Here is a 24,401-nt window from a genome sequence, read left to right as displayed (position 1 = left end):
TAGTTTTACTGAAAGGCAATTCATACTATGAGCTATGAAAAAATTGCTATGGGATTAAAATATTTATCTGTATTACACAGTGACCAAAATAACCAAATAACTAAAGGAAACAAGAAGACAAGGATAAATATTTTAATGAAGGCAATATATTTAAAATATTGAGGCATAAAGGAACCCTTATGACATTAGTGTTAAAATATATAGATATTATGCACATAAAATAACTATGTGGAGAAAATTAAAAATTTTGGAGACACCATAAAGATCATCTAGCCCAGTGTTTCTCAAACTATGTTCGTTGGAATCCTACAATTTCCTGCAGGCATATCAAGGCTATTGTGGAAGTGAAGAATAGAAGCTAAGCAGGTGCAATTTGGAGCCTCAGGATTATAGCTGAGATTTCATTTAAAAAAACTATATTACCAAAAAAATGTTTTGAAAGCTATGCATACTTTAACCTCATTCCATAGGTGAAGAAACTGAATCCTACTTAAACATATCCAATTATAAATAAAAATAGGATGAGAAGTTGGGTTTTCCCAAAACCAGTCCAGAGATCATGAGATTTCATTCCAGAATTTATCTAAAAAAATCCTTGACATACTTTTATATTTATTACCTATCACTTCTTAGGGTCATAGTTCTATAAAATTATTATGGGTTGTAAAGTGATATACTAGGCTTAAACACAGTGTGATGCAAAGAGAAAGATTTGAAGACAACAATTGGGTTTAAGCTCTCTATCTACAGTTATGGGAAAGCTTTATGTGTGAGTTGTTTTAATGGAGGCAGTACAAAGCATTCCGGTCAACTGATTTTGTTCCTCAGACATCACTAGGAGGTGAATACACAAATTCCCACAATGTATCCTAATTTCTCCTTGGGGCATCAGTGGAATTAATTAAATACTACTCAGAAGAAAAGGACAGAGTGATAGGATAAAAAGAAAGCATCTTTTTATATTCACATTTGAAAAAAGTATCGCCTTCCCCAAGAAAGGAAAAAATAAAAAGCAGATCTACCACTGAAGGTACCTTGATGTTATGTTTTCTTATCACTCTATTATTTCTCCAGCAGGTTATGCTGCAACACACTGTGGATAAAATCTCTTCATTTGCGTTCTTCTTTCTTTTCTGAGTGAATTTTTTATCTTATCATCTGAAACGACAGGCTGGTATTATCAAAGCTGTGTATCCTGAGAGTCAGTAGCAGGACTGAATTTCCTTTTTTCATTATTTTTGGTAGAACATGCAGACCTTAGGGGTAAGCTATCAGCACCAATATGTCTTCAAATTCTTACTGGTCTCCTTAAGGGGAAAAGAAGATAATTAATCTGTCATCCTAGACAGTGCAATACCATTCCTTTACAATATCTAAAAGCCTATTTCATTGGGATAAAATTCTGTCATAAATAGATGAACCAGAACAAAAGAAAAGGAAGCATTTCTAACCAAAAGCTGATGAAGAGCATCAAAGTAAATATTGAGTTTTCAAAAATTCTGAGACTAAAAACTAAAAGCAATAACAAATAAAGAATAACATTTTTGCCTGCTGGTTTCACTTCCCATTTCAACATTTAGTTACATATTTCTGAAAACTGATCTGCCATATGACTCTTGCTCTCATATATTCTATTCCAGTGAAGACCAAAAAATATGAATAAAACGACTTAGAAATGTATTGATTTGAAAATTTGTAATCTTCTTAGTTAATATGTCAAACTCATGGTAGTTTCCTGAAGCACACCGAAGTACTCTGAATCATTCCCTTTATAAGTTGCTCTTTTGAAGTTGCCACTAAATGTGAAGACCTCACTTAGATAGAATACTTCCTTTTTTTGAGGGTTTGGGAAAGAGCCTCAAAATGAATTCTTATCTTTGTCTTTTTCTATTTTCTAAAATGCCCTAAATATTGTCACAAGCAGCCATAAAGCATAAAAATTTATCAGAGAGCAGCCTGGGGTATGTGGGAGGAACAAAGTCAGAGTACTCTTGTTTGACATTGGAGCGGCACCTTAATGAGTGACTTATACCAATGGGAATCTCAGCATTTTTTTCTATACCTGCAGGAGTAGCCAAGTCCTTCTAATACTTTCTTGGATCCTATCCCAATGCTATAAACATAAGGCTTGGCTTGTCAGGCCCAGCTGACATCAGTGGAAACAAACTGGAATAAATGTGCACATCAGCGAGAAGCAAAGCACAGCTGTTTTGGGGGCAAGATCACATGAGAAGAGACAGTAAAATATTGAGCAGTGAAATGGAAGTAGCCTGTCGAAGACATGTCTGTAGATCTTTTTACTTTAATAGACGGTTTTGAACACTAAACTCAAATTATAGGCTAGATTCCTGGCATTTGTCAAACTCAGTTCTTGGGTCAGGCCCACCAGTGGATGGTAAGTCAAAAGTCAGGAGGAAATGAGCATTCTGTTGTGTTTCATTCAGCTCTCTAACTTTCTGAGCAAAGAATTAGTAAGCAGTTGGCTTATTTTTTTTTTTTAAACTCAGCTTGCTTCTTGTATCATTTTTATGAATAAAATCATTTATTTGGAAACTAGAAGACAAAGAAATATAAATATTAGTAGAGAAAATAAAAGCATTTCATTGAATACCTCAGTCATTTTTTTTTTCACATTGGTGTTAAAGAATGCTAAAGTGGTGGCTGAGACAAAATGGTTTACCAGTAAATAATAATTCACTATTTGTAAGTCAGAAAATATTTATGTTTTTAAAAAATAAGCCACTCTCTGTCTTAAAACTCGAAGGTAAAAGATTCATTCTTTTCTTTTTTAAGCTTATTTATTTTGAGAGAAAGAGAAAAAGCATGAGCAGGGGAAGGGCAAAAAGAGAGGGAGAGAGAGAGAGAGAGAGAGAGAGAGAGAGAATCCTAAGCAGGCTTCATGCTGTCCATGCAGAGTCATGACCACGAGGTCATGACCTGAACCAAAACCACGAGGTCATGACCTGAACCAAAGAGTCATTATTTCCTATTAAAGTCACTGAGCTTTGTGTGATGGATAATATAATATAGCGCCTCTTACTTTTTAGAAGTAATGTTGATACAGGTCTTTTCAACTAAATGAATGCTCCCATTTTAGCCAATTCATACCAACTCAAATACACAGGAAGAAAAATGATCATTGGCAATGCTCCACATCCCTCTCTCCTTCTCCCAAAGTACTGATTATGGATAGGTTTTTAATGCCTCACATTGATCTTGTTACTATACCATTAGCTCCTTTGTTTCTGTGGCTGGATTTTATTAATCTTGGTATCTCCTGCCCCATCCAGCACACCTACCATTACATTGCCAAGCAATGAATATTGTTATTGCCCAAGTGTCTTTTCCCTTCCACATAGTGGCTCACTGACAGAAAGAAGATAAAACTCCTGAAAGGGGAATCTTACATTTGACTCAGAAGAGGAGAATGGATTTTTGCAGACAGTATTAGGCTTTGATGCATCTAGAGTATTTTTTTTTCTAAGACCTTATTTTATAGAGTAGATTCAAGTTCATAGCAAAACTGAGCAGAAGATACACAGGGTTCCTCTGTTTTTAAAAGCATCAATTTTATTGCTTGCAAAAATTGAGCTTAATACAAATACTACTACATTTGTTTAATTTTTTTTTTGGCTAGAGAGTTATAATTTTATTAAAGTTAACACATTTCCCGTGTCATAGCTAATTTGACATCATGGCATATTAAGAGATCAAAATTATGAGACAAGCCACTCTGTATGTTGATTATTTATGTCTAAAAACAATTTTCACTATAAGGGAGAAAATTAATAAGGAATTGGCAATCAAATTTATTTCCTTTATGATTTTAGCTTCCTGACTTCATCAGTATGGCACTCCTAGTTCTGAATAATAAACAGAAAACTCAACAAAAATTTTGCCAAACTTTTTCAAAACAGAAATTCACTGAAGCCCACAGTCAGGTGTATCATGGACACTCACAACTGCTGAATGAACTGAATCACATCCCAAGAGTCAATATTACGATCCAAATGTGCACATATCACTATTCCATATGATAGATAAACAATATTTTATCTTATTGGGAATAAAATGGGATCTGAGATAGGAACCTAATATTTTTTTCCAAAAAAGATTTGATTAACACCTTCCAGCTCTTTACTTTTCACTTGGCTAACAGGAAACATTTTTAATACTGGAAGTTACTTACAACAAACTGATAGTATTTTGTTCTACTGAGCTTCAATAAAAAGGACTCTGCATTCAAATGTTACATGTCATCTGCTGCTAGCGATTTACACATTATTAGAACAAGGAACTGCAAAAGGAAAACCTAAAGGAAAATATGAACGTACATCTATTTTTAAGCAAGTAAAGAAAAGGAGAAAAACTGAGTTTAAATTTTAAAGTGGTTCTTAAAGCCATCCCCGTAAAGTTTCCCCAAAAGACACATTTTGAAAAGAAGACAGTGAAGTTTAAGAAATGCAATAATTTATCCACAATAATTCTATCATCATGAGTCAATATCTCTGCAGTGTCAGAGTGCATGTTAATGCTTCATTTGCATAAAGTTCTCCTCTGTTCCCCACCCATCCTTCCAAATACTAAACTGTACTGAGGGAAAATTAGGGGGAGAAGAGCAAAAACAATGGCCAACAAGGTCAGAACTGAAAGGAGACAGCAGAGAGGTTTGTGTAGAGACCAAAAGGTCCAATGGGAGGAAAGAGCATATGTAATTGGGAAATCAGAGAAGAATTCACTGGGGGAGAGGGGAACATTTCTAGTATTTAGAAGGAGGGGTCGTATTTAGACATTAGACGTAAGAGAAGAGGAGCTCCTGGCAGGTGTGAAGGCACTAGAATTCTGTAGCATGGGTTGTGTACCCAAACCAATTCTTGCATCTTTACCAGGGGTTGATTAGCATGAAAGGCCAGAGTGACATTTCATCTTGTCCTGGAGAAGCATATATTCCCAGAGACTCAAGTTTGCTGACAATTTTAATATCTAGAAGTTATTCAAAATGAACAGAAGACTGAGTTACATCAGGCACTATAATAAGAAAAAATTCCTTGAATGGTACATTTAAAATAGATAGTTCTCAATACTTCTCCAGTACAACTAAACTCACAAACAAAGAGATTTTAGGAAGAACACAAAAATGTCACAGCCTACACATTACACAGAAAACATGACTGTTATTGTCAGAAGAGATGAGTGAGAAAGAGGACGAATTCAGCTCCAAGGTCAGATAACCTGTTAACTTGACTTAGTATAAAATTGTTCTCTAAGGGACTTGCTCCAATGACTTGAGTAGATTATTTTATAAGATAAATTTTAATCAAACAGCCATTGCTTTTTATCAAGATATATGATAATGAGACATGAGATCAATTTAGGATAGAATGTTTTGAGAAGGTTTTAGAAAAATTGTTTTTTCCTTGTAGGGAGTTGGGCAGGAAATGATACAAGGTCAGATTTTAAATGAACCCATGCCTCACAAAAAGATTAACAGCGTGGACAGATTTATCTTTGTGGGTAAAGTCTTGTAAGGCATAAGAAAATGTAAGCTGCAAAATGAGGGAGAGAAACAGCGTATTAATCAAGTGATCCGGCCAGACAGAAGTTACAGTGCCAGGATATGATGATTACAACTCTTTGTTTGCTTGTGTTCACATTCTAATAACAGTCATCTAATATTCTTTTTTAAATTTTTTTAATGTTTATTTTTGAGAGAGAGAGACAGAATGTGAGCAGGGGAGGTTCAGAGAGAGAGAGGGAGACACAGAATCAAAGCAGGCTCCAGGCTTTGAGCTGTCAGCACAGAGCCTGACATGGGGATTGAACTCACAAACTGCGAGATGATGATGTGAGTTGAAGTTGGATGCTTATACTGACTGAGCTATCCAGGTGCCCCAGACATCTAATATTCTTAATACAAAGCCATGTGAAAGACACTCCCAAATATACTTGTTATATGGGCAGGTCTCTTGAGGGTCATATTAAAAGTACCCCTATAAGAAACATAGGCTCAGTCTGACTGAATAGTGATTTCTACATTCTGGATAGGGTATCTGCACCAACGAGGTTTTTAGATTGTCCTATCAGGCCAGAAAATTTAAAACATCCATAGTGTTTCAAGGCAGGACATGTACCTTAAAGAACTTTTTTTTTTATGTTTATTTTATTATATTTTTTTGAGAGAGAGAGACAGAGTATGAGTGGGGGAGGGGCAGAGAGAGAGGGAGACACAGAATCTGAAGCAGGCTCCAGGCTCTGAGCTGTCAGCACACAGCCTGACTCGGGGCTCAAACTCACGGACCTTGAGATCGTGACCTGAGCCGAAGTCGGATGCTTAACCAACTGAGCCTCCAGGCACCCCTGGACATGTACCTTTTAGAGTGGATGTTCTTAATCAAGAGGACTCATCAACCAAGGCCTTCTTGTTTGTTAGAATGCATATGGTCCCATCCTTGGAGATTGATTCGGAAGGCCCCGAGTGAGGCCCAAAGAATGAATATACAGGAAATGATTCCCAAGTCACTCTAACACACACTCCTGGTTATGAATCAGAGCAAAAACAACAAAACAACAAATACAAAACAAAAAAGTATTTTTGTGAAAGAGTCATCAGATTTAGAATTTGAGCTCAGTTCTGGTACTTATGAAACATGTCTTCTTAGGGAAGTTCATATAATCTTTGAAGACAATTTCCTCAACTGTATAACTAGAGTTAATAGTATCTCCCCTTTCTTGGTCATGGGACCAAAGGAGATGTAGTAGTTATATATTGCTGTAGAACAAGTCATTCCAAAACTTAGGGGCTTTAAGTAACAAACATTTATTATCTCACAGTTTCTGTTGGTCAGGAACCCAGGCCCACCTTAGCTGGGTACCTCTGGCTCAGGGTCTCTCACAAGGCACCAAGGAAACTATTACCTATGACTGTGTTCTCACATGAAAGCTCAAATGGGGGAGGATCTACTTCCAAGCTCACTCACAGAACTACTGCAAGCTATTATGAACCCTTTGGTCTTCACTGGCTGCCGGCTGGAAACATCAGTTTTGTGACTAGTGGGTTCCTCCACAGAACAACCTATAAGATGTGGACTGGTTCCCCTCAGAGTCAATCAATGATGAGGATGTGGAGAAAGGAGAACACTCTTATACTCTTGGTGAGAATGCAAACTGGTGCAACCACTGTGGAAAACAGGATGGAAGTTCCTCAGAAAGTTAAAAATAGAACTACCCTATAACCCAACAATTGCACTACTATGTATTTACCCAAACGATACAAAAATATTGATTCGAAGGGGCACATGCACCCCAATGTTTACAGCAGCATTATCAACAATAGCCAAATTATGGAAACAGCCCAAATGTCAATTGACTGATGAATGGATAAAGAAGATACACACACACACACACACACACACACACACACACACACACACACATATATACATGTATATATGTGTGTGTGTGTGTGTGTGTGTGTGTGTGTGTGCGTGTATATATATATCACATTCTCTCTCTCTCTCTCTCTCTATATATATATATATATAGATATATGTATATATCTATATATCTATATCTCTCTCTATATATATATATATCACATGTACACACAATAGAATATTGTTCCACCATTAAAAAGAATGAAATCTTTCATTTGCAACAACATAGATGGAACTAGAGTGTATTATGTTAAGTAAAATAGAGAAAGACAAACCATATGATTCTACTCATATATGGAATTTAAGAAACAAACAGATGAACATAGGAGAAGGGGAAAAAAAGAGAGGGAAGCAAACCCTAAGAGACTCTTAACTACACAGAACAAATTGAGGGTTAAAGGAGGGAGATGGGTGGGGGATGGGCTAAATGGGTGGTGGGTATTAAGGCAGGCACTTGTGATGAGCACTGGGTATTACATGTAAGTGATGAATCACTAAGTTCTACACCTAAAACCAAATTTACCATATATGTTAACTAACTAGAATTTAAATAAGAACTTGAAAATTAAATAAAAAGACTAGTCAGTCAGTGAGACAGTAAGAGAGCAGAGAAAGTAGTAATCTTTTTGTAACTAACATCACATCAAATATCTCATCACTTTTGCCATAGTCCATAAGAAGCAAATCTCTGGGTCCAGCTGACACTCAAGGGGAAGGGATTACACAAGGGCATAAATACCAGGAGGTGGAGATCACTAGAAACCATCTTAGATGCTGCCTACCACAAGAGATAACATAGGTGAGACTGTGAAGAATAAAAGACTTACATGCTGAAGCACATTGCAAATGGAAAAAAAATGGCAGAATTTGAGTTATAAAAATCTACTTTGTGGATAACATTCTGAGGATTTGCTAAGAAGTGTCACCACCTCCTCTCTTGTCCTCAGATATGTCACACTATGGCTTCTTTTTCACCATCTTTTTTAGTCTGACACATCTGTGAACCTGTTAGTCAAGTAAGGAAGAAAAAGAGGGTGAGCAAATGAGGGCCCTCATGACCTACCAAGTAACACCCTGTGACAATTCACGCTTTCATTTATCACAGGAAGCAGTACCGTAATGGCTATAAAGAGTATGGGAGTGGAAAAACAACCAAAAAAAAAAAAAAAAATCTAGGAGCTTGATTAAATTTTTCCCAGATTGTTTTTCCCACAAAGCTGTTTATCAGCCTGACTTGGTGATATGCCCTAATGAAAATTTATGTGACCAGTGTTGCAGTTTTAAACCATGGCTCCAGCATTCTTGACACTCTTCCCATCTAAAACTGGCATCTATGTCCCTTCCCCTTGGCTCCGGGTGGGGGAATGTGACTGCTTTGATGGATAGAGAGAGTCATTGTGTGACTTCTGAGGTTAAGTTAAGAGAAACCACGCAGTTTCATTCTGGTCCTCTTAGGACACCCATTCTTGGAACCCAACTTATACCATGAGGAAGCTCAAACTAGCCCACATGAAGAGAATCCATGTAGGACCTCAAGACTCAATGAAGAGAGATGTTTGTCCAATCCCCAACTGCTCTGGCTCCTGACTGTTTCTGCTCCAGTCACCATCTGTCTGCATCCATCTGAGAGACCCCAAGTCCAGAACTGCCCGGACTATCCCTTACTGAATTCCTGACCCTGAAACTATGGCAAATAATTAAAAAAAAAAGATTGTTGTTGAATTAACCCAAAGTTTTGAAGTGGTTACGTGACAAGAGATAACTGCAGTAGTCAGTGAGTAGTCCTATACTGACAATAAAGTCACAGATAACAAAAATGTTACACAGGTAACATAAAACAGGAGATATTAGGTTCAAACATTTCTAAGACATTTAAGAGTGTTAGACCACAGATGTGTACCTCCAGAAAAGTCTTTGGTAAAGACTACTATAATTTGGAAATATTTAAAGGTGGATGGATATACTTAAAAGCAATCCTGTGTAAATAGGAAATTGATACAAATCAGAGAAACTAGAAATACAGTATTTTTATTTCTATAATAATGTCTCAAATTAACAACTGATTAACAAGTGTTGTCAGCAACTACCTTCTTCTCTTGTTAATGCCAGTTAGAAACCATTTGGCATTACACCAACATTGCAAATACTATCCATTCCCCTCAACATCTACCCTCCCATATATGCGTGTCACTGTTAGTCACCCCCCCTTCATTTCCCAATCGTGTAGATCATGATGCCTTTACATTCCTTTTTACTTCTCTACAATATTTACTTAAATCCTCCTTTCTTCTTTCTTATCCTTCAGCAAAACTAACTTTTCATCCACATTGTCAAGGCACCCATCTGCTCTTGCCTATTCCAATACTTTGGTCCATCAAATGTGCTTTCTTGTATCTTTGGCGTCCTTTACCTTACAAACATCCTAGTCTTCATTATTTTAAAAATATTTATGACATAGTATAAAATTTATAAATCTTGATTTTTAAAAAATTTTTTTTAATGTTTTAATTTATTTTTGAGACAGAGAGAGACAGAGCATGAGTAGGGGAGGGGGAGAGAGAGAGGGAGACACAGAATCCAAAGCAGGCTCCAGGCTCTGAGCTGTCAGCACAGAGCCCGACGTGGGGCTCGAACTCACAGACCCTGAGATCATGACCTGAGCCGAAGTCGGACACTCAACCGACTGAGCCACCCAGGCGCCCCTAAATCTTGATTTTTAAAATGACCTTAAGTTGACATCTAATCACCTTCCTTCAGCCACTTCTCAAAGAAGTTGTCTATACTCAGTGTTCCCAATTTTCACTCACTCTTTAAGCCCACTGTAATGTGACTTCAAATAGCCAACATCGTTGGCACTATTCCCTTAGAAGTTACCAGCGAGTGGGCTCTTCTCAGTACCATCTTCCAGTGACCTCACTGTAGTATTTGATGCAGTTGATACATCTTTCTTTCTTGAAATTCCTCTACTTTTGCCTTTCCAAAAAAGAAAAAAAAAAGTGCTTTCTGGCTCTCTGAATTCTCTATATATTCCTTCTCTTTTCTCTTCTTTACGCTATCATCTACTCTCCAAAACAGAACATCTCCCACTATCTTCTGTCTATACCACTATTTCTGGTGAACTAAATCGGGAAGCTCAAATCCCTAGCTCCAGCATAACTCCAACCTGAAACATACACAGGGATGTACTTCCAACTCACTTTCTTGATTCGTTCAGATGTCTGAATAGTAGCAGATACAGTCCTTCACGCAGTGAGGACTTCTCACAGAAGGAAATGCTTTACATGAAGGAGGTCGAAGTAACAAGAGCATCAGAAGTGATATCAATGCACTAGAAACAAGGATACTTAATTCACCAAATTCAGGCTTGAGAACTCTGATTTTGATACTGCTATCATTAAGGAAACACAAATTGATACTCCCTCCACCTGAATGATCCCCAATATCTGCATGTCTTGTGCCTTCACTACCTTCACTGGATGCACAAGTATCACCTTGTAAGAGAGACCTTCCCAGAACACGGTATGTAAAGTAGCATCTCTCCTGCAACACTTATGAGACACATTATGCATTTATTTGCTTATTATTTATCTTCCTTCATAAGAATACAGGTTAAATGAAAACAGGGACTTTGTTTTTTGCACTGCTATCTCCCCAGAATGGGGAAGAGCATGTAGCCCATAGTAACCACACAACAAATATTTGTTGAAAATATTAATAACTTCATGAAAAAGTGAATGATTTAATGAAAATATTCTAATTTTCCATTTATAGAAAGTTTGTAACACTATAATGCAAATGCCAGAATACTCATGGTAAACATACTTTTTCACCAAGTGAGCTAATTCAAATTTCTACAAAACAACCAGCTAATATTCAAATAAAAGTTTCTTTGCAAAATTAATCGGATTAACTATTCTATAGCGATCTGTTCTCCTGTCCTTTGTTTCTCTTATGACAAATGACCCTACTGAAGTTTGCTACCAAAATTTCTATTACCTTATTAATTAGTACAGAACTTTTCTTTTTATGAATATCCAGAGAATGTCTCCATGTATGAATCACTCAAGTGTTATTTCTCTAACATCTTCATTTTCACCAGATTTCTCTGTATCATTTTTCTTCCAATTGGTCTTTTTTTCCCAGAGAACCTTGACCCGACAGGATCTTGAGATATCATTCGTCCAGGAGTTTTCAACCTTTCTTTCAGCAGTGAGATGTATTTCACACACAAAATCTTAATGACAGCAGAGACGAGAGTGGAGGGGCTCAAACCGTGCTTCCCTTGAGCTCCCACCTCACTTTCCCCTGAGACACTGAGGAGAATCGTGTCTCCTTTGAACACCATGGACAGTCTAAACTTTTCTAATTAAACCCAGATGTATTTTCTGTGTTGACTCTTCCATTTCTCTGACAGGAAACTCTTCCTGTCTTTGGTCTAAAAGCATTTAATGAACAAATACCGTGTGCCACATATTATACAGGCAGTGTGAGGAACACGCGGAGGGAACACAGACAGGAAGCACTCCTAACTTCACCCACTAGCTAAACAGACCTGAACTGATCTATAGTTTCCCTGGAGGGAGTGATTCCCTCCCCCCGGCCGGCCTTTCTTATCTTTCACTTCTTTGCTATTCACCCTTACACTGGCTTTCATGTCACTGCACTGATTCTCTCCTGGCTTAGCTCCCTACTTGTCACCCCCCATAAACCATGCATGTCTGTAAGGCTTAAGCAGTGCTCACTGCATTTCCCCCTCCACCTTCTCATTATTCAAGAGCTAGTAGCATTTGGGACCCAACACTGATCCCTTGAGTTTCATCCTTCTCCTGATTCTGTTCTGTATGATGTGTGGACATCCCCACCTGGAGTCCCCTGCTGCCATATGAAGTCCAGTAACTTGAGCTGTCTTTTTCTTCCCCTCCACAGGGACTCCTTTTCAATGTCCCCATCTACACTTTGCTTCTCAAGCTTGAAATTCTGAAGTTATTTTTGACTCCTTTTTCTTCTGTATCATTTATATCCAAGATATATCACAACAGTTTTGTAACGAAATCCTTCTTTTTTTTACTTGTTTCATTATTTTTATTTTTTAAAATATTTTTTAAAATTTACTTATTTAAATTCAAGTTAGTTGACATACAGTGTAGTATTGGTTTCAGGAGTAGAATCTGGTGATTCATCACTTACATAATACCCAGTACTCATACCAACAAGTGCCCTCCTTAATGCCCTTCACCCATTTAGCCCATTCCTCCTCCCCACCCCCCCCAGCAACCCTCAGTTTGTTCTCTGTATTTTAGAGTCTCTTATGGCTTGCCTCCCTGTTTTTATCTTATTTTTCCTTCCCTTCCCCTATGTCCATCTGTTTCTGAAATTCCACAGATGAGTGAAATCATATGATACTTGTCCTTCTGTGACTGACTTATTGTGCTTATTAGCATAATACACTCTAGTTCCATCCACATTGTTGCAAATGGCAAGATTTCATGCTTTTTGATGGCCGAGCAGTATTTCATTGTATATGAATACCACATCTTCTTTATCCAATCATTATTCGATGGACATTTGGGCTCTTTCTGTAATTTGGCTATTGTTGATAGAGCTGCTATAACCATTGGGGTGCATGTACCCCCTTGAATTAGCATTTTTGTATCCTTTGGATAAATACCTAGTAGTGTAATTGTTGAGGTGTAGGGTAGTTCTATTTTTAGTTTTTTGAGGAACCTCCATACTGTTACTAGACATGTCTTTGGAGGCAAGGACACAAAAACAAACTGAGCTATTGGGACCTCATCAAGATAAGAAGCTTCTGCACAGCAAAGGAAATAGTCAACAAAACTAAAAGGCAACCAATGGAATGGGAGAAGATATTTGCAAATGACATATCAGATAAAGGGTTTGTATCTGAAATCTGTGAAGAACTTATCAAACTCAACACCCAAAAACAAATAATCCAATGAAGAAACAGGCAAAAGACATGAATAGACACTTCTCCAAAGAAGACATCCAGATGTCAGACACATGAAAACATACTCAATATCACTTTTCATCAGAAAAATACAAATCCAAATCACAATGAGACACCATCTCACACCTGACAGAGTGGCTAAAATTAACACAGGAAACAACAGATGTTGATGAGGATGCAGAGAAAGAGGAACACTTTTGTGCTATTTGTGGGAATGCAACAATATCCTTCTGATGTGACTTTCTGGAAGCTGTTCAAATGTAGCCCATATGACAGTACTTTCGAGGTGAGCAGGGACTGTGTCTTACCACTGCCCATAGGCACAGTGCCTGGCACAGAATAGGTGCCTAATAATCCTTGCTGAAAGAAGAACTGAATGGGATAATAATATGTGATGCCTAGTATAGCATAAAAAGTGCAAGCAAATTACTTAGTAACAGGGCAGTGCATTAGTACATTTGGACACATTTATAAGATATTACAGTATAATTAAAAGAGTATTTTCAAGTACATATTAATGGCTTGGAAACTGCACACTATTTAATGTGAAAATAAAGAGAAGTTGGATACAAAACCCATAAATTTATTATTAACCTAATAGGAAAAACCTAGAAAAGAAAATGCTTAATACTGCTTATCTTAATACTGCTTAATACAAAAATGCTTAATACTGCTTATCTTTGGATAATGATTTTTATTTAATTTCATACTGTTTTTTAATTTTTCTAACTGCTTTTGTTTGTATAAACTTAACACTGTGAAAAAGATTGCAGCCATTGATAATGCCTATTGATAAGGCTTGGAAGAAACATGTACAAATTAAAAGAAGCATTTGTTCCAAGGTGGAGGTTTTATAATTTATCTCTTCCACTTTGTTTTTCTAAAATTGACTTTAAAAATTATTACTTAATATTTTCAATATCCTCAGCCCCAACCTATATTGCTTAGTTCTCTACTTCTGTAAGTGTTTATATAGCTTGAGTTTAATCATCATATCATACTGTATTAATTTCCCTAAAATGTCATTTTAACATTATTACTCTGGTTAAAAAAATATATTATCTCCTTATTACTTCATAGATAAAATAGGATAAAAGTCCTCAATCTATCAAAGTTCAGTGTTGAACATCCAATTTCACCTTCCACCATACAGGACAGACTCCTACTGTCCCCACTGCACTTTTATACAATTACCTGATGTCCCCTGTCTCCCTTATTCCACTTCAAATCTTATCCTCTATTCAATGCTTGACAAAAATTTTCTTAGCAATTTTCTCTTTAAACACCCATAGCCCTTATGCATAATCCTGTAATTCCATGCATTTTTTTGTAATTAAGAAAGGTTAGATATGTAAGACATTATTGAAATCAGTTAGTTCAACTTCTCCCTTTACAGATGCAGAAACAACACTCCAATTAGAAAAGGTGACTTATTCAGGGATGGAAAACAACAATTAGGATTAGCACCCAATATTTAACATTTCGAGTTCAGTATCTTAACTAGTAGTACAGGATCTGCCCCTGTTACTGGGTCTCCCTTCGGCTGACCAGCTGCTGAGCAATAGTTCATGACTATATTCTTAAAAACATGTCTTGCCTGCCCACCTTGATCGTCATCAATTTCCCCAGGGCAGACACCATGGTGTACAATTCCTTAACATCTCCATTGTGTCTAGTGCTGCAAAGTGAGTGCTGAAGAAGTATGCCAGAAATGACCTCAAGCAAATCCAATAATGGTGCCAATGATACAATCTGTGATCCCAACAGTCCATCTTAACAGTGTGGCTCCTACATCTCTTCGGATGGGAACAGCCATCAAAAGTTAATGGCCACCAGTTTTCTCTTACTTTATATATGGCTGTTCTAGCCAGTCCAGAAGTCACAGGGTTATCGTTCTAGCTAAGATCCTGGAAACAGAGCCAGGATGGGGAAACAAGGACTGGAACTGAATCTAAAGACTTCATTTCTACAGTTAGTCCCCTGCCAAACACAGAGGCTTAAGGAAGATTTTGACTCAAAAGCCAGGCTGGTAAATCATTTTTAAAGTTTCAAGTGGCTCTTTTTTACACACACACACACACACACACACACACACTTTTAAATTCTGAATGGCATATATATGAGGAAGAGGAACATTTTAGCAACTGTACCAATCAAATAATGTACAACAGGTTAACAAACAACTGGTGGAAGAAATTTCATTGCAAGCCAGAAGACCTAGAAAATGGGGAAAGGTGACCTCCTCAGGGTTATCAACATTCAAAGGCAGGGAGATCAAGCGCAGGTCTCCACAACAAACTCATGCCAGCTTCTGTCATGGCTGCTGTACATTGGGCCACAAGCCACACAAACCCAGAGGCGTCTGTCAAAGGTCCCAGGCAGCTGTGCAAGCATTCCCTGCCATTTGTTCAGCTGCTGTGAAGTGAGTGAGACGCATATTCCCAGGGTTCCACCAAGTGGATTTCTTTTTCAATTCAGAACAATGTGATTAGAATACAAATTTTTTTTATTAGTTCTCATTTTGTCACTCTGAATATAGATTTACCAGGATGAATACATCTACTGCTTATTTTTGCAGCTAATGGAGGTGAATAGAATACATCATGCTGCACTAAAAAGTAGGTAATGCTGAGGAAATGAATATAAATCACTCTTTTCACCTAACAGCAGAGTTACTGCTTAGAGAAGTAGGTGCCCATTCACCTGGCAATTCAAAATGTCTTGAATACAATTTGTCTAACCTCCATCACTTCCCTTCTTTCTTGCATATGAGCATCACAATTTCAAGGAAAATGATTTAATGGTGAAATCTCAGATTGTAGCATAGCCAGCTCACCTAATATATATCAATATAGTTATTATGTTGCAGAAATAAACTCAATGGACTTGTTAAAAATGTGAACTGCTCCTTTCCACTGAAGGAGGGAAAGAGAAAAACAAGAAAAAGAAAACCTTCAGAAGAGAAATATAAGGGCTTTACTGGCTGATCTTTGTTGCCTTTCATATTTGTTATAAAGACTCAGTGTGTGGGAGTTAATTATATTAGTTATCTTGGGTAACAAGCTATTAATTTTGTTCTTCAAAGTTATCAACCACCTTTCTATACACAGTTCACAGGCGAATGAATGGACTTAATCCCTGTATTAAAATACAAAACAAACCAAATAATCCCATGTTTCATGACTTCTCAAAGTTGATTATCTCTTTGGCCATGCTTTACCAGAGGCCAGATATACAACTGCCACTTTAGAAAAGAGTCTCTGGCAATTTATATGAGAAGCCTGTGAACGTGGATTTAATCGCCCTTTAACAGTAATTCTGATTCAGACCAGACATAAAAGATCACCAAAGAAAAGCATTTTTTCCCAGTGATTCAACCATACTGGGTGAGCAAAATTTCTTCTTCCAATGACTGCACAACTCCCAAGAGAGTCTTCTTGTTTCATGGGACATAGAGCTAACTTTTGCAAATTTAAACAATTTGGTAGAGAAACTAAGTATTTAAGATGGTAACATTTACTGTCACAAGAAGTTTATAGATTCTTTTCTTTTTGGTCATATCTGATTCTTCTGAGTAAAACATAGTATTATTTAATTCTAAAGCAGCAATTGTATATAGATAATGATCTTTATCTCCTAATTACCAAAGGGACGTTTCACTTGTTAAAAACATTACATATGTAAAAAAAAAAAACTGGAGTAAATGAAGAAATTATTAGCATCAATAATGATGTTTATCTGCATTTAAAGGGTCTCTGTGCTCTAACAAAAGCAAATCGTTTATAGTACCAATATTCCTAAGGGAAATCTGCAATGATTTATTTCTTTGACTTATTAAAAGCCTAGTCATAGCTCAAAGATCTCTGAATACCCATAAAATTAGGAAATTATTGCCATAAAATTAAAAGAAATAGCAAAATCTGCAAACAGGAAGCAATCCAACAAGATAGTACCTATTAGAAATCATTGCATTATAAAAATAATATATAAAAATGAAAACTTTGACTAAGCTATAGCAATAAACAATGCTCTTATGAAACTCATTTTTTGGTTCTGTTGCTATAGCGTACATCTCATCTATATAACCATTTCCTTTTCTTTCAAATTCATCCTGAAATAATGTATACCTGAAGATATTTCTTTCTATATGATTCTCTTTTGAAGTTAACAAGGTTATATAAGCATTACTCAATAATTATCAGACAGTGAACAGTTAGGTTGAATGTAAAGTTTAGGAAATTAATCTCAGAATATAATTAAGTGGTATTATTGTTATAGTTGAGCTTCAAATAAATTAAAAGGCTAAATATTTGAAGATATGTTTTAGCATAAAAATCTATATGATCAAGCCATAACCCATTAATATTCCCTCTCTTACTATTTTTCTCAATGATAAAAAATAAACAAATTTATTATATTTTTAAGAAAATAGTTCTGGAAAATTCTTTAAAATACTTGAATGAAAACAAAAGCTTAAGTAGAAAATAGGAAAAGAAAACATTTATAAAAACTGTACCTTTATGCAAAGGACCATAAAATATTAATAAATAAATATAATTTATTCTTAGATGGGAAAGTTCCATTTTATACATTTTTGTCCTAATCTACAGTCTCAGTGCAGCCTAGGTCAACTCAGTAAGAGATATTCTTAGGGACAGAGAGAACGAAGTGTTTTGCGACTTTAGATGAAAGGATCAAAGTTTAAGAATAGTCAATACATTTATGAAAATTAAATGTTATTGAATTAAGGACTTTGAATTCTAATAATTATTTTTAACTAAGAGGATCACTATGCACGGATGTATCTGGCAGCACTTTATAATAGTTAAAAACTGTCACCAAGCTACTAATATGGGACTGATTAAGCAAATAATGTCTCATCCACACAATGAAACAGTCCTTTCTCATTAAGAATGATAAATTTCTAGATTCATTTTTCAATGAAAGGTGTTAATTACATATTGTTAAGTGAAAAAAGAAAGTTACAAAAAGTATATAAAATATGATTCAGTTTTTCTTAACACGTAGAAATGGAGGTTACATATAAAAACACTGCATGTAGTTTTCTCTGCTTAGTAGGACAAAAGGTGATTTTTCATCTTTTATACTTTCTGGTATTGGAAATTTTCTGTACAAAGATGCATTATTTTTATAATCATAAGACATTACTTAAACATTCTGTGTGGGAATTTATGGATAAAAAATAATTAAGTAAAACTAAAAGGAAAGTGGATACAGAGAGCCTCTGGGAGAAGAAATCAATATGGCAACACCTAGAAGGTTTCTATATTAGAGACTCTGATATTTGTCCATCTGCTATAATTTACAGGATCACCTGGGATATGGGATACAGCATGGAAGAATCACTTGTGCTTTGATTTCCAAGTTTCCATTGTCCATTGTTTCTATTCATTTTACTGCTGATGTCAAGGTGAACACAGTAGTGATGGAGTCTCAGTTCATATCACTGCACCTTCCTGGGTCCTTATACTTAATATGAAAGCTGCATTTAATGCTGCATTTGCATAACTAAATGAATAAGTACATCTCTTGGTATGGTCCATACTGAAATTTGCCCCAGTGAGTTCATACAGGAGTTTTATTAAAGAAGGGAAAAGTATGATAATGTGATTGACTGCTACAATGCACATAGCTTGCATCCTTCTAGCAGAGACCTTAATTTGCCTAGTTCTGATTCCCTGTTTTAAATAATAGGTTTATATGAATATTAGCTAATGTGGAAGCTCTAATGAATAAAAATATTCAGTATAAAATGATTCAATAAAAATAATAACTTATGGGGTATTAGTTATGTGCCAGGCATAGCTCTAAAAGCATTTTATGTGTATAAATCCATTATTCCCCAAAACAACCTATGAGGTGAGTGCTATTATTAGCCTTCATTTCTCCCAAGGAAAACTAAGGCTCAGATAACTACATCCCTTGCCCAAGATGATAAACCCAGAGCAGGTGATAAACTCAGATCATCTGGCACCAGAACACATTTTATTTTCTCTTTATGCAGATTTTTAAAAATTGAAATGCTTTGCATTTGAGAACAGTTTTAGGTTTATAGGAAAGTTGTGAAAAATGGTAGAGAATTCCTGTATACCCCTCACCAGTCTCCTCTACTATTACAAACCTTAAATTAAATGGTGCATTTGTCACAACTAAATGTATGCTGATGTTTCGGACAAAGGGCTAGTATCCAAAATCTATAAAGAGCTCATCAAACTCCACACCCGAAAAACAAATAACCCAGTGAAGAAATGGGCAGAAAACATGAATAGACACTTCTCTAAAGAAGACATCCGGATGGCCAACAGGCACATGAAAAGATGTTCAACGTCGCTCCTTATCAGGGAAATACAAATCAAAACCACACTCAGATACCACCTCACGCCAGTCAGAGTGGCCAAAATGAAGAAATCAGGAGACTATAGATGCTGGAGAGGATGTGGAGAAACAGGAACCCTCTTGCACTGTTGGTGGGAATGCAAATTGGTGCAGCCGCTCTGGAAAGCAGTGTGGAGGTTCCTCAGAAAATTAAAAATAGACCTACCCTATGACCCAGCAATAGCACTGCTAGGAATTTATCCAAGGGATACAGGAGTGCTGATGCATAGGGGCACCTGTACCCCAATGTTTATAGCGGCACTCTCAACAATAGCCAAATTATGGAAAGAGCCTAAATGTCCATCAACTGATGAATGGATAAAGAAATTGTGGTTTATATACACGATGGAATACTACGTGGCAATGAGAAAAAATGAAATATGGCCTTTTGTAGCAACATGGATGGAACTGGAGAGTGTGATGCTAAGTGAAATAAGCCATACAGAGAAAGACAGATACCATATGGTTTCACTCTTATGTGGATCCTGAGAAACATAACAGAAACCCATGGGGGAGGGGAAGGAAAAAAAAAAAAAAAAAAAGAGGTTAGAGTGGGAGAGAGCCAAAGCATAAGAGACTGTTAAAAACTGAGAACAAACTGAGGGTTGATGGGGGGTGGGAGGGAGGGCAGGGTGGGAGGGAGGGCAGGGTGGGTGATGGGTATTGAGGAGGGCACCTTTTGGGATGAGCCCTGGGTGTTGTATGGAAACCAATTTGACAGTAAATTTCATATATTAAAAAATAAATAAATAAATAAAAATAAAAATAAAAAAAAATAATAAAAAATAAAAATAAATCTTTAAAAGAAAAAAAAAATGTATGCTGATGTTTACTAAACTGCACAGTTTACCTGGATTTCACTAGTTTTCCCTACGGTTCTTTCTCTGTTCCAGGATTCCATTCAGGATACCACCTGACAATGAGTTGTCATGTCTCCCTAGCCTTCTCTGGGCTATGACAATTTCTCAGACTTTCTTTGTTTTTGATGACCTTGACAGTGTTGAGGAATACCAGTCAGGAATTTTGTAGAATGTCCCTCAATTTGGGTTTGTGTGATGTGTTTTTCGTGATTAGACTGGGGTTACTGTTTTGAGAGGAAGGCCACAGAGCTGAAGTGGCATTCTCAGCACATTATATCAAAGGTATGTGCTACCAGCATGACTAATCTTTGATGATGCTAGCCTTAAAGATCTGGCTAAGGTAATTTGCCAGTTCTCCATTTTATTTTAAAGTCACTCCCCTTTTTCCATGCTCCATTTGACAGAAAAAAAGTTACCAACCAAAGCCCACATTTAAGTGGGTAGGGATGGGATGGAGTTAAGCTCCATCTATACAAATTGGGGGGGCATCTATATAAATTGCTGAAGTTCTTCTGCTAGAGCCCTCAATTTTAACCAACTATTCTATATTGCTGCTGACATCCTATTGTTTCCTACCATTCTGGCATGTTATTCATGTGCAGTAGTTTAAAAACACAACACTTACCTAATTTCCTGCTTTTTCAAAGCAAATATATATTAGAATTAAATGTGACAACTAATAAACTTGTTTAAAATTATTTTCCACTATCACTGTATAATTTGTCATGAAGCGATGAATTAGAAACCATTTTTTCTCAGAAGCACTCTGTAAAGAACTTACCAGAAATATTCGTTCAAGTTGATCCTGAATGTCTTTCATTCCTGGAAAAGCAGCAACTCCTTGGATCATTTCAACAAAGATGCAGCCAACACCCCTAAAGAGAGAAGAAAGCATTGTACAAAAACTCCAACGTATTCTGGAAAATTAAATCTGGGATTAGAACATCTACTCCAGGAGAAACAATGAATAAATAACATTCTTTTTTTAAAAAATATAATTTATTGTCAAGTTGGCTACCATGCAGTGTATACAGTGTACTCTTGGTTTTGGGGGTAGATTCCGTGATTCATCGCCTACATACAACACTCAGCGCTCATCCCAACAAGTGCCCTCCTCAGCGCCCATCACCCATTTTCCCGTCTCCCCTGCCCCCCATCAACCCTCAGTTTGTTCTCTGTATTTAAGAGTCTCTTATGGTTTGCCTCCCTCTCTCTCTGTTTGTAACTATTTTTTCCCCTTCCCTTCCCTCATGGTCTTCTGTTAAGTTTCTCAAGTTCCACATGCAAATGAAAACATATATCTATCTGTCTTTCTCTGACTGACTTATTTCACATTGCTGACAATGGCAGGATTTCATACTTTCTCATTTCAACAAAAGCCAAATTATGGAAAGAGCCTAAATGTCCATCAACTGATGAATGGATAAAGATGTGGTTTATATATACAGTGGAATAACATTCTTTAATGAGTACCAAGGGCTGTGCCACATCCATCTAAATCCTACATGTTTCCTTTCCCTCCATGTCTAATGCCCTGAAAGGTCTCAAATCTCTAAACAGATGCAACTACCCTGGGCTCAGACAATCATGGCATCCAGTAAAATATAATGCTTGGTGGCTCCACCTTATTTACAGGAAACCATCAAGAAACTCCTTAGCCTAATATAGAAAGCTGCCAGTCTTTTTCGAATATCCTTTTCCAACCCCATTTCATGAATTCATAATATATTGTCCTCTCTAGCTGTCCAAGGGTTCTCAAACCTCTTTTTGCATCAAAATTATCTGGGGGGAACTTTTAAAAACTGCAAATGATCGAAACACAAACGGCAGAGATCCTGTTTCAATCAGTCTAGGTTGGATCCCAGGTGTTGACTCAGGCTGCTTGGGTAATTCAGGGCAGCTACCGTGAGTTTCCCTGAGCTGGACTGATCTGCCCATGGGCCAAGCATAAACCTATACAGCTTGACCCAAATTGCTTCACTACCCACAACTCCTTCCTTCATTTATTTGTTCTTAACATATAAATCTAATTCAGTGTAACTCTAATGAAGACACCAGGGTTTGGTCACAAAGCTTACAATTAAAGCTGTCATAAAATGCAATGTGTTCAAACTCTCATACAGGAATAATTACCAGGTAAGAAAATATATGAAACATCCACCCATGTTCATATATCCTTTAATTCTTTTCAACTCAAAATTTCCAGATTTATGCTGCAGATGTGTGATTTCTCCACCACAAATCAAAATAAGATTTTAAGCAGAATTGAAGATTCTTTGTAACTATGATTATGGAGGGACAACTTTTTTTTAAGTTTATTTATTTCAAGAGAGTGTGTGAGAACATGGGTTGGGGAGGGTAGAGAGGGAGAGAGAGAGAGAGAGAGAGAGAGAGAGAGAGAGAGAGAGAATCCCAAGCAAGCTCCATCCATGCCGTTAGCGCAGAACCCGGTACAGGGTTCCATCTCATGAACTGTGAGATCATGACCTGAGTCAAAATCAAGAGTTGGATGCTTAACTGACTGAGCCACCCAGGTGCTCCTGGAGGGACAACTTTTTAAGGTTGAAGGTCAAATAATTTGGGAGTTCTTAATTTGAAAAAGAATACAACATTATGAATAAAAAAAAAGTAAGTACAAAAGCAAACTCCAAATGATAAAATAAATCAAAAGAAATCACAAATTTTTAAAAGCTAACAAATATGACAAACAATGTCAAATTCAGAAAAGTAACATATTTATGAGCTGACATGTGTCTCTAATAAATTTCTTTCTCCAATTCTAGCTTCATAATCTTTGATTACGTCTTTTAGGGCTATTCGATAATATCATTTTCTATAAAGGGTGACCAAACCCTTGTGTCTTTAACTTATTTCAGATCCCCTAGAAGTTATGGACAAGGGACCTACTTCTCTATAATGGCTGCAGTTATCAAGTTGTATACAAATAATGTACTAAAGTAAAGAATTAATACATTTGCAGAAATCTCTTCTCTATTATAGCACATAATTTCTATCTGAATTAAACACTGACAGTAAATAGAGTTAAAATGACTTAAAACAAATGTTTTTTTTATATATCATAAAAGTAATTTCATTTAAATAGTAAAGAATTAATTATAAAATCAGTGTTCTACAGAGATTGGGTTTAACACAAGTTGTTTTCACTTAAGATTTGAGACACAACATCCATATTGAGAATCGTTTTATTAGCATGTTAAAATGCAATGACATTCTTATAAATATCGGGGCTTCAACATCTGGTTAGGTCTCAGATTTCAATTTAGTGGTTTTCCAAATGTTTATGCCAATAATTCTTTCCTAAGACTATTGACCTACATTTCTACTGTCTTCTTATTCACATTTACATAAAGTATCTTGGTTCTTAAATAGCTACCAGCACTTTCCTTTTTTTTTTTTTTTTTAACATTCAGAATATACTCTCTATTCACTACTATTTGGCTTTAGTCTTTCCCAGCATAAGCTGCAACTCTGAGCATGTGGACCATCAACAGGAGCCACAGCTGCGCCCGCTGTGTACCCCGCTAAGCTGGCTGGTGAGGTAACCATTATACACACTTACAGAAATGCCTTTATCACTACTTGTGTTGGTCCATAGCATCTCCATAATATGATACTTAGAACAATTAAGAGATAAATCTAGCTGCAATTTTACTTAGGTGGAATATGATGATATAGCATTTCCATAGGCTCTTATCTGCTTAGCCGGTGGAGGGACATGGACTA

The 24,401-nt window shown here is 36.5% G+C and overlaps 1 protein-coding gene across 7 annotated transcripts in view; it reads right to left on the bottom strand.

Moving 5' to 3' along the window:
* The window catches only part of CDK14 (cyclin dependent kinase 14), a 621,048-nt gene that overhangs the window by 205,510 nt on the left and 391,137 nt on the right, over positions 1-24,401 (bottom strand). For all 7 annotated transcript variants that reach the window (XR_008420630.1, XM_019443275.2, XM_053898331.1 and 4 more), the window contains one exon: positions 21,439-21,532. Coding sequence is in view for 6 of the 7 variants with exons in the window: in XM_019443275.2 (XP_019298820.1) it covers positions 21,439-21,532 (94 nt within the window). In the remaining variant the exon portion in view is untranslated. The remainder of the gene's footprint in view (positions 1-21,438; positions 21,533-24,401) is intronic.

This window comes from Panthera pardus, unplaced genomic scaffold (assembly GCF_024362965.1).
Source record: "Panthera pardus isolate Hobbes unplaced genomic scaffold, ASM2436296v1 HiC_scaffold_8, whole genome shotgun sequence".
Taxonomy (NCBI): domain Eukaryota; kingdom Metazoa; phylum Chordata; class Mammalia; order Carnivora; family Felidae; genus Panthera; species Panthera pardus.
Note: the sequence above shows the minus strand (reverse complement) of the source record. Positions and strands in the feature narration are given on the sequence as shown.